Genomic DNA, 12,288 nt, shown 5'->3' with positions numbered 1-12,288 from the left:
GAGCATTTGCACTTGGATACCTGCATTCCTTGGCTATGCAGTAAGGTTGACAAGTGATGTCCAATTGCTTAAAATCAGGTAAGAAACACAAATATTTCAGTAAAAAAACAGTTTCTGGAAGATATCACTGCTTTGTGGATTCAGCCTGATACAGACTTCAAGCTCAGTAAATATTACAAATACAATTTTCTTTTTTTGCCTAAACTGGTATTTCCACTCTTCCGTGTCTACTATCACCTCAATAGTCAGGACATTCTCCTTGTGGGTCTCTCAGATTTTTATTTACTTACTATCACTTTAAGAATATTCATATGTTTCACAGTAAATAAACCACACACTGGTAATTGACAGTACTGAGCAAAAGTTACAACTATCTGAATTCTGTCCCAAACTATTTCCAAGAAAACACTGCAAGACAGAGGGTAACAATAAAAATAACAAGTCTGATTATTTTTTGCAAGGCAAATTAAGAACTAGTATCTCCAAATCTTTCACAAAACTAGTTCAATTCCAAATCTTTTCAGTTCAACTGTGCATCAGGATAGCATGAAGTAGTGGAAAAGCCAAGCAGAATTTTCATCCAGGACCTATCTGCTTTTTGCAACATCTGGGAAGAATTCCCCCAGCTACATCAGTCATTCCATGTCCTAACACAAGAGATATGGCTCTGGCCCATGAAAGACACTCTCTGACATTTAACACAACACCGATGAAGTGAGTGCCTTTCTCCTATGCAGCAAGTGAAAAGGCAAATCTTTTTTTTTATTTCTCTCCAGTTCTGTCCTCATATTTCTAAACATAAGACATTGCATCCCTGTTAGATGCAGGTCTCAGCTTTGAAACACAGACTGAACTGGTGACAAGGAAACAAAGGGTATGGAGGAAAGACATGTAAAACCACTGCCTCGACCAGCCTGGCTAAGTAGGAAGAAACTGTCAGTGGTGTAATTAACTGCTAAGTTTGAGTTTTAAATATTTCTTTTCTCTCTGGCCCCCACAAATGGGATTCAAGTAGATCATGAGAACTGAGAGCTCACTGCTCTGAACAGAAAGAAAACTGTACACTTCGCTTAGTGCAGCTCCTCAACACAAAAATACGAGGACGTGTGTCAATTACTAGAATCTCAAGAATAAATGCAGAGTTTTCACACCTAAGATCATTCTACTTGCTTCTCTCACCTTATCAAAACCTACAGTTTCTGTATTTTCAGTACTTTAAGTGGTATCACTAGCCATTTTCAGACAAAGGAGAGACACAGCCACAACTGCGGGGCGGGGGGGGGGGGAGGGAGGGAAGTAAGGATGATGCAAAGCCACATAAAGAGATGAACGATTTCATTTTCAACCCCAGTTAGGAGAAGCATCCAAAGACAACAGTTGTTTTCATAGTTAGTCAGAGAACTCTGCTCTTTTCACTTCATCCCTCCCACCCATCTGAAACTCATGTTTTCCCCCCTTCAGGTAAAGTTATTCTTTTGGCTCCCCAAATTTCCATTTCTCCAGTGCACACAAAGCTTTTCTCACTTCATTGTCTTTATAAATTACTTTATTTTCCCCTTCAGTTCCTACTCTCCTTTGAAACTGAAGTGAAAGCAGAAAAAGGAAGGAATCTCACCAGAGCAGCTGCACATTCAGGATCAGGGAAACACCTAACTTCTTTTGTTTGCCAAAACTGATACCAGAATATTTAAAATTCTTAAAATTCTGACAGCAGTACTGACATCAGGCACAAGATCTCAGGGCTGAAAGCTACAAAAACACTTTCTGGAGAAATGTTATAATGAATTGAATTCTGTCAGTTCCTTACACGTGTCAGGTCACACTGGAAAATACAGTGTCACTGCATCCACTCCCCACAATGTGCTTGTAGCAACAAACTCTTTGGCAGTACAGACACCATGGATTCATGTGCTTGCCATGTGACTAATATGATGCCACATGTCCCCCCGCAGCACCCACAAAGTAATTGCTTATGACTATACTACTGCACAGTACAGCACTTAAAAGCTCTCAGTTCAAAGCCTACTTATTGCTGCAGCTCTGAATGAAAGTGCAAGTATACTAGTAAACTAATGTATCTGAAGAAGAAGTAAAATGGATCAAAGCAGCAGAATCCAGTGCTGTTAAAGTAACTGGCAAGTGTTCATTTAATAGGAAACCAAAAAGCACAGTCCAGTTTGTGATGTTCATATTACTAGATGTTGCTGAACAAGAAATAGGCAGGAAAAAAAGAAATACAAAAATATTTTAGCTGATATCTTCTCTGCTTACATACAGATCATATGTGCAGTTAGTTACTACCAGTGAAGTACTTCCACTAAACCCACCTTCTAAGCTTTCCTACGGAAAACCGTAAGAAGGCATAAAGAGAGACATGTAAAGGGAAAAAATACAGTTTCTTAAATTTCATGGAGAAAATAGCAGTGCCAACCTAGCATGGACTTCACTGCTCAGTGAAATAATTCTCCATCTTGTTTCATGTAAGACGTTGACTGCTGGCTTCTCTGTTTCTTCTCTGTCCACCTACATCCTTATAGTCAAGACCACAGATGGCCATATCAATGACAACTTGTTAGCTGAACTGATATTATTATAAGCTCTACCAGTTACAGATACAGCCGTTATGCGGGGATGCAGCAAGTTATGAAGGACAGAATTGTGACTGTGGTACTTGTACTTCAGAGAAAGTAGATTTTTTTTTAAAAATAAGCAAATACATAAAAGTGAAACTGTTATGACTGCAAACAAAGACTATTACAAAATGTTAATGGTTTGATAACAGAAATGAAAGAAAGAGACATTTTAGAAATGTCAGGGAAATTTCAGAATTATTTGGTAAAGAAAAAAAACAAGATAAATTATTTTTTAAAAAAAGCAAACCAGAAAAGAAATACAGGAATAGGGAACAACACGGGGGGAAAAGAATGTCTAGGTAGAAAACCAATAACCTGCATTTCAGCCATATTGAAATTTAAAGAGATTCAAATTGAAAAATGCACAGGACCTTTCTCTGCGCAGAGGAAGAATCATCAGAGATGAGTGCGACAGACAGACAGCTGGACTCTAAAGAAGAGTACAGAGACGCTCTGATATTGACTCCCCTTCACCCCACATAACAATTCTCTTCTCTGTTTGCAGTATTTCCAATATTCATCTCACCTCTGTCCATCATAATCATATCCCTTCCTGTTCCTCTCTGTTGGCATTAGCATGAGCACACACAGCAATCTCAGAATCTAAACATTATTGACGAGAAGGAAAGCGGTTGGACTAGAAGCAGACGAGGATAGAGACGTCAATTCAGAATCTTAGATAAAAGATGAGGAGTCAGAATCACTGATGTTGCCTTATAGTGTCAGTTTTGTTTTTACAATTCTCAGTAAAACCCACAGCAAGGGGAGAGGAAAAAAGTGGTGTGAATAGAGAGAGAGGTGATGTAGTTAGCAAATTTCAGTACAAAAAGGTTAGTTAGGAAAGCAATACCTTCTGAACATGGAAAAGATCAATTCTGATGGATGTCGCAAACTTAGATGCAATGGACAGTTGGGAGGACGAGAACCTCTTGCAACTAGCATACAAGACATCAAGAGACAGCCACAACATAGTAAGATAAAACCCAATCTTACAAGGTCCATCTGAATGACACTTCACAAATATGTTTCAGCACTGAGCAATGGGTTACTGTTCTAGGAACACAAGCATACATCATATGACGACCAGCAATTAATACAGTCCGGGTGCTGTGTTTGTCTCCTACATGGTAAGTTTTGCGTGTAATGTTACTAGAACCAAACATGTGATTGAACATAGTGGATTGAAACCAACAAAATGTGTGCAATTCTGAAACCAAATAGATGTTCATTACTCCCTTTCATTTAAAATAAACAAGAAAAAAATGTTTTGTTCTACTTTTTTAATACAGACGGAAACTTAGCGCAAAACTTCTTCCTCAAAATCAGAATAGAACAATATCAGTTGGAATTTTAAAATGTAGGTTTCTCTGGAAAGCTGTGGTGCCTGAAATTATCAAAAGTCATGCTTGATGCAACTTCTGCTAGTATCAGGGACAAGCTCTATAAAAATCCCAAATACTACAAAATATACCATAAACACACATACTTTTTTCATGGAAAGTTGAGAATCTATCATTCTGAATTTTTTGCCTTTACATTAAAATTTCTATTCTACTTTCTTTTAATTTCTATTCTACTTTCTTAATGTGTATGCTTAGGTTCAAATTAAACTGCACCAAAAGGAAGAACTATTCTTCTCTCTACAGTGTCATACAGAAGGGCCAACTACATCCTACTACAATTCAAAAAGTATCATCTTTAGACTGATATTGTAGGCAGTCACAAATTACTTAAAAAGCATTGCATTTAATCACAGGCATCAGAGAGCTGGGGTGAGGGACAAGCTGTTTGTTTTCATTGTAACATATCAAGCCACTGCATAGCCCTTCATAGACAGGACAGGCATAGTCTTTGCTAAAAGCTCTCTCAGTTCAAATGAAAGCAAACCTCGCTGCAGCAAGTTTGGCAGACTTCCCAATCCTTAGTACACAAGTGGTCATCTTGATTTAAACAACAAAAACAATCATAACAGGCAAAGGAGCAACCCAATTACACTGGGCACAGGCTCAGCAGGACACATGTAAACTAGTAGAAAACATAAAGAAAGCCTGGTTGGAGTAGGAAAGAAACAATTTCGGTGAAGCAATTTCATTTAGTTTCTTAGAAAGGCTGTGCAGTCACAAATAAAACAAAGCTTTCATTCAACAACTACCATCTCAAGATCTTAAAACTGAAATTCATCACCGATTAATATATTTTCTATATGTGCTAATTTCCTATTGTGATGATCCAATTTAGAAACAGGACAAGAAATTAATGTAATTCTGATGGAAACAACCAAGCCACAGCCACAGCCTTTGAATATACATTTGCCGATGTGTTTATGTCATTTGCATTAGTGACGGCTCTCTTCTTACAGATCTTGTTTCAAAAAGACAAACAATCCGCATTTTCTCTATGGTCCTTTGCTTCACAAGAATAAAAGAAGACAAAGGAGGAAGGAGAGGAGAACAAAAAAAAAAACAACCCCAAATTCCAAAGCTTTCTCCTTTATCCTATGTGGAAAAGTAAAGAAAGAGGGAAAAGAAATACATCAAGTGTATGCAAGTTGCACAGCTTACAGTCTCATTCTAGACTTACTTGGCTACATATTTATGACAGTTTATGCGTCTGGCCTCCTGCCTGTGTGACACAAGTACATCTGCATTCAGTAATCCCCCTAGAGAAAGATCTCAGATCTGAAGAATCACCTTATTAGCCTTAGACAAGTCCAAGTATCTTTGTGGGTAACAGCATTTTAGACAAAAAATGATTTCTGAAATTGGATTTTAACGCTGCAACTTTAGTGAGAAGTATTCATAACCACAATTGTCTTTAAAAAAAAAAATCACGTCTTCTAATAAACATTTTGTTTACATGCACAGTTAATAACATTCTGTTTTAACATAGCGCTGTATCTTTACATGGTTAAATTCTTCTGGTCCAAAATTCAACTGTTTACTGTACTGCCAAAAGCAAAGAAATCACAAGTATACTTTTACATCCACAGCAGCAAGGAACAGGTCCTTGTAGAAGATACAGTACTATCTAATTAATCCTTGTGTTAACTTTTACCAACCCCTTTCTCTTCTGAAAAAGTCTCAGAAGGTTCCTGTTGACACTAGTTTAACTGTTCTGTTATGTTTATGAGATACAATTGTATTTCCCTACAGAAACTATACCGTATGAAGGGAGATGCCAGCTAGGAAACCACATCCAAATGACAAAAATTACTTAAAAAGCAAACTTACCAATTGTAAGCTCTCACTTTCATGAAGACAAGCTGTTTGGAGCTTGGACTTTAGGGCTGCAGCGTGAAGCTGATGAGATGGTGTTTCTCTCACTAACATGTCAATTCTGGAACTTGCAAGTTGGTAGACATCCATAAAACTTTTAATCATGGCCTTTAAAAAGTAAAATAAATCATCAGTGCCAGGCAAGCTGTACTTAAATGTCAAACAGAATGCATCCAAATTCATTACAGAAGACCTAACTTTTATTAATCAGAGAAATCAAGCAAAAGTTGGAAGCCAGGCAAAATTTCAGTCTCAGAACTTAAACATTAAAAAGGTCTAGCATGGGATTTTGCATTCCTTCTAAAATCTTAAATATTAATAGCATTGAAGAAAAGCAAATGATTGTGCAGCCTAATTAGAAGGTGTTTTGATGAGCTGTTTCCAAACATGCAGTGCTGCATTGAGCAGCTGATACCACTTTTTGTTGTATTTAAATGCAAGACTCACTAAGTTCAATTTCTGTTTACAAAGAATCACTACACAGTTTCAGATAAATGTTCATACTTTCAAAATGAGTCGAGTTACTAATCCTCCCACTCCACGTTAAAAAAAAAAATTAATTTGGCAGAAACAGAAGATACACAGTAAACCTACAGACCTCCGAAAGTAAATAATCTGATTACAATATAGCTGGGAAAATATAATTGTTTTCATGTATACAGCGGAAGAATGTCCCAACCGTGTAATATTGATCAGACTGGTAATAAAGTTAGTAGCACAGGAGAGTACAAATGATTTGGCAGTACTGGTAACTTTATATCTACCCTAAATAGTGTAACACTGTTGAGATTATTGGTCTTCTTTACAACTGGTTAATCACATTTTATAAGATACAGTTTTCCCTTCTGAAATGACCTGTAGCTAGTTTCTACTGTAAGAACATATTACAGATAATATGAAATTGGCCTTTTGAATGTAAGTCTGTGGTACAGGCAAAAATAAACAGTATCAGAAACAGGCATTCACAAAGACTTTTACTGTTTTCCTTTCTTTGTTCTCAAACACACTACTGCTTTTCAGAATAAATGTTAACATAGCTGAAACCAACCAAGTTATTTCATCACCAAATGCAGAAAACTGCAGTGGCAAATTAACACCATCATATCTTTTCTCATCAGAAAAAATATCCAAAATGTTTTACATACTATGGTACAAGTCCTAAAAATGTATTCACAGAGCTCTGTAAGTTTGCCGCTGTCAGCTCTGATCCTGCTTTTAAAATGTTTCATCCACATTCAACGTGACTAAAATGCCGCAGCTCTTCACAAACAATACCAAGCAAGAATGTGTATATATCTCACACCCCATATAAAACTGCCTGAGAGTCTTCATATGGCAACTGCCCACATGTTAAAAATTAGACATATGTTGAAATACATCGATGGACTGGGCCTGTGACTCATAAACAAGGATTATACCAATGCGTCATAATAGGCTGTGTCTCAAATCTCACAGAAAAAAATTCTTATGTGTTCCTTTGATTACTTCCCACATGATATTTAAAGGTATCACTGAACTAGAATGCATAGAGCCAATTCCTTACCTTCTTCCTTCTACCAAAAACATAGTGAAGCCACTAACCTATACAGCTTCATCCTACCTCTCCAGAGCCACCCTAAGTCCACGCAGTTATCTGAAACAGCAGTTACCAATTCCTTCCTGCTCAATTCAGCCATTTCATTTACTCTTGTTTCATGAGTTCAAAAATTTTCAATCTAGGAAAAACGTATTAATTCAAGAGCTTTCATAGTCAGACATGGCAAATATTTTTCCTAAGACATCTAGTGGTTTTTTTTTTAGTCCAGAAAGAAGCAATTTCTTAGCTATTAGCGACTCATTACCAAGGTAGAAGGTAGCACTTAGGCACCCATTGGTACACACTCCTTCCAGTATATCCCAACTCCCTAGCAAAGAGTCAGGGTCAGTTTAGATTTCTCTCACTCATGACCAGGTTAGGGAAAACAATATTTTGGGGTCTTCCAGTGGGTGACATGGAATCCTTGATAATGAGCATGTAGAATATTTATTCTAAATGCCATCTGGAGGAAGGCAGATACTTTGGGTTTTCAGATGTGCCATTGAAAGGCATTCCTTTACATATGATTTTATGTAACTCACATCAGCCACAAATTGAGTCACGGATCTGTTTTCCATGACATAAATGTTCCACACATTAGAAAGCTTGATACGTGAGACTGGGCATAGAACCTGGTCACTTGCATGTCATAAGATCTGTCACATAATGATTAAACATATCTCTAAAGGAGGTCAGAACTTCAATTTAGGTCCTGATTTTCACCTTACAGATACAAAAATATCTGCAGCTCTGGAAACTGTTCCATGATCATCAAAGTCTGTTGACAGAATTTCAGAGAAGGCACATCTACTTCTGCAGATTTGTTTTCCTCTCCTGCTAATAAGGAGTATTTTCTTTTGTTTTTAAGTACACATAGCACTAAGATGTATGCATAGTTTTTAAGTATTCATAGCAATAAGATACTTCAGCAACCCTCCTGATTAATTTTTATAGCATAAAATTTGGCATTCATGCACATTTGCAGGATCTGCATCTAAGCAAGCACTTCTGGTTTTGAATGTGTTGATAATACTGTGCCATACAAACTGGGAACAGAACATAAAACAACAACAATTTGTCTTCTGTTACAAATAAAAATGGTTTAGAAATACACATCAGAAAAAGACTTCTGTTCAGAAAGGCCAGATGTAGCAATCCCTGAATGTTATAGGAACTAATATCGCAACTCAGACCATTTAAAAGTTACAACCTTTTCGGACAGATGAGTACTATAGGAAAGTTAGTGGGGAGAAGACTTCACCAAGGAGGCCAGAGCAATAGCAGGGCTGAAGAATACTAATTTTAAACACTAATGGCTCTAGGTGTCCCTACCGGAGCAGGGGGCTTGGACCAGATGACCTCCAGAGGTCCCTTCCAACCTCAACTAGTCTGTAAGTCAGTGATTACAAAGTCTTCCTAAGGATGGAACACAATGAAAGATAAAAATGGTTGAAATTTACATAGGACTGTCAATTTAAAGAGCAGAAGTTCTAATGAATTACTCCGCATTAATCAAAGAAAAAGAGGAATTAATCAGACAGCTGAATAGCTTTTTTCAGCGACCTTTTCCCTTTCCTTTTACTCCATACAACCCATAAAGGATTTCACTATTATTTGAAGCTCTACATCCTGTGCTGCTAATATGGCAGAAGCAAATTATAATGGTAGGAGTGTTTTCAATGTCAAAAGTGTCTTCAGCGTGAGAGGAGACCCATGCTCCAACATTAAGTCAAGACAGAGGCACCTTCATGAAAACAGATGCATGACTTTCCCAATAATTGGCTGCAACTCACAGGATAAATATATATTCATAAGGTTGGCATGGAGAAAGGATGCTTTTACGCTGATGGTGCTGGACTGGGAACAAAATTTGCCAGAGTGCCAAAGTCCCATTTTCAACAGACAAGTTATTTTAAACCTACATACTTCTAAGGATCTTTTTAGATGGGTATTTACACATTTATCCCCATCTAGAAAATCCCTATGAGCACTTTAACTATCTTATAATTTAAAGCAAATCAGAAAATTTTGAAAAATTAAGGTAAGTGCTATTCACATGATGAAGGAAGAAAGTATTTTAAATTTCAGATCCTTATTTACCTAGGAGATGGGACTCTGAAGATTCTGAGCATTGCACACCTGACCATTTTGCCTGCTTCCCCAGCTTGTAAAAACATGACCAGAAGACAGGAGCCCTGCAAAACCACGTATGTGCACAGCCATCTACCAATGCTCCAATACCTTGAATATATATAGATAAGCACATAAATAGATAAAAAAGAACATATACAAAACTGAATAAAAATTAAACATGTTTTGGTTTAAGTGATGAAATAAACAGATGAGGTTTATTTCAAAGCAGTCACAGGGAAGAAGGCCCTTGTGACCTGTTCTAAGACGTCTTATCTTTAACACAAGGGTACACATAAAAATTTCTGGCTTAAGCTATGGGTTGGTGAAGCAGAGAAACCTGAGTTGAGAGTAAAAATGAGACAAACTGATGTGATGCTGTTATAAACAGCTACAAACCAGGTGAACTGCAGAACAAACCAGCGAGATTTAAGATGTGTTTTCTTTCTCCAGATGAATCCTTTAAAGGACTTAGAACACTTAACAGTAAAGTCCTCCAGAGGACATGTAAAAACAATTTTTTCTAATATTCCCTCTGTGTACTTTTGAATAACGAACCATTTTCTTGTTCTGTACACCATTCCTAGAACCAGTAATTTTAAGGTGTTCAGTGCTGTAGATGCTTTAAAACAGCTTTTGCATGTATTATTGGCTATAAATTTACAAGACTGGAAGACTCCAGTCTCCAGGAGTACTTTATTTTAAGTGAAAAATGGCTAATACTTGCAAATTACACAACAATCTTTAAGGAATATGAAACACAAAAAGAAAATAAACCTTTTCTAAAATTAATTTATGAAATTCAAAGGTTACTCAAACGTCAGCTGTTCTCAATTCAGTTATAGTAGAAACATGACAAGAAATATACAGATCAGTATATGCAAATTAGCAGAAGACCTCTCATCCAGGTTTTAATGTATTTGTTATGCATTATAAAAATGGCATTTTTAATTCCAAATTAAAACACTCTACAGGTTGTCTTCCTTGTCCTCAGTGCTTAGTTAATGAGAACAAACAAAGTACAAAATAATTTTTATTTCTATTACAAATTATAAGTAATTGTGAACAAAAGTTTTCATTTAAAATTTTAGACTATTCTGAAGTTACAAATAAATTGCCAAGTGATTAAGAATCAGTTTCTTTATTTTTATGTCCATGTTATACCATTAACTTGGGATCTTATTGGGCCTGCTGTTATCATAGACCTGTATCCCCTGTTTAGAAGGAATAAAACTAAAGGAAGGAGTCCTTACATGAAACAATGCTTATTAAAAGGTATCAATCAGACTAACACCCCAACAATATCAACATCAGATGTAGCAGCCAAAATAACAAGACCATCCACTTCACACAATGTGCTTAAAAAAAAAAAAAAAAAAAGCTACAAAAAAAAGTCAAAATTAACATTTGACTGCTAGGTTCTCCCTTCAGGAAATTCTTCAACTAAAAAGAATGTTAGCAGGTAGTAAATTTACCTAAGGGCAACATATACAAAAAGATGAAAAAGAACAAGAGAAGGAATAATGAATGGACTTCAGAAGAATGAAATATTAACTTTGGTATAACAAAGTGCTTAGATGAGAATCTGAAAAGACTGAGAATTTCACTTATGGTACGGAATTTGGCTGAAGTGCAGTTCAGGCAAAAGCAACTGGTGTGAAAACAAAACTCCACAGGGTGGAATTCTGCATGTAGAATGCCTGTCATTATTGCCTTGGTTAAAACTGATGTAAATAAGATTAGTTAAAGCGAGTCTAGAAAACAAAACATACATCAATTACTTTTTGTTTTCAGAAGCAAGATTTCAGGATATTTATTATATATTTAAGAGAGCTATATTTGGGGAAGAAAACATTAAAATTCATTTCCCCCATACGCTTTAGCATTTGAAAATCCTTCTGGCTGCCTTGACCCATAGTCCAAAATGTCTAGTGGCAACATCAGTGGAGGATGTAAATACAGCAGCTTCTCAGGCATCAGAAAAAAACCTCAAGGGAAACAGCATTCAGCAAAATTGCACTTTTGCAGCTGTTTGGCACTTCTTTAATGATCTATTCTCCTTGTATCTCATTTCGACACTAAACTTTTTGTTGGGTTCCATTCAAGCGTGGCATGCACAATTTAAATGTGCCAAAAAGCAGGTCAGTTCTGTTACAACTTTTTTTTTTTTTTTCCAACCGAAAGCTGACTCAGTGCCACACACGGGGCCTAACTCTATCCCCTTCGCTTCAATAACAATTACTTTACCCCGTAGGTCTCAGAGGATAGCCCAAGGGAATGAAGCTCTAAATAAAAGGCGAGATTCTCTGCAGGAGGTAATGACATGACTTCCTACAAGAAAATTGAAAAGGGAGCATTGAAATTGACAGAGACTGAAGGGAAAGTGCTTCTACTGGAATCCACAGCGGATGGGCATAACAGCAATTGCCATGAAAATTATTGCTAAGTGTAAGAGTTTCATAAATAACATTGATCTTCTAGAAACTGATAAATTAAGACCAATGTGTTTGTTCGTATGATCAGGTAAAAGCATGCTGAGAGGTTTATATCAAAGGAGCTACCTGCAGCCTTGACTACTCAGAAATATCTCTGGACCATGCAAGCAAATTACTGTTCAACAAAATTAAGGAAATGCAGATTTTTATAGGCCAATAATGTTTACATGCAAAGACCA

At 36.6% G+C, this 12,288-nt stretch overlaps 1 protein-coding gene across 1 annotated transcript in view; it reads right to left on the bottom strand.

Annotated features, from left to right (window-relative positions):
- CCDC171 (coiled-coil domain containing 171) overlaps positions 1 to 12,288 on the bottom strand; it is a 154,296-nt gene that overhangs the window by 19,535 nt on the left and 122,473 nt on the right. The window contains exon 25 of the mRNA XM_074166111.1: positions 5,864 to 6,016. Within this exon, the coding sequence (XP_074022212.1) occupies positions 5,864 to 6,016 (153 nt within the window). The remainder of the gene's footprint in view (positions 1 to 5,863; positions 6,017 to 12,288) is intronic.

This window comes from Numenius arquata, chromosome Z (assembly GCF_964106895.1).
Source record: "Numenius arquata chromosome Z, bNumArq3.hap1.1, whole genome shotgun sequence".
Classification (NCBI taxonomy): domain Eukaryota; kingdom Metazoa; phylum Chordata; class Aves; order Charadriiformes; family Scolopacidae; genus Numenius; species Numenius arquata.
The sequence above is the reverse complement of the archived record's forward strand: the minus strand, read 5'-3'. Positions and strand labels throughout refer to the sequence as shown.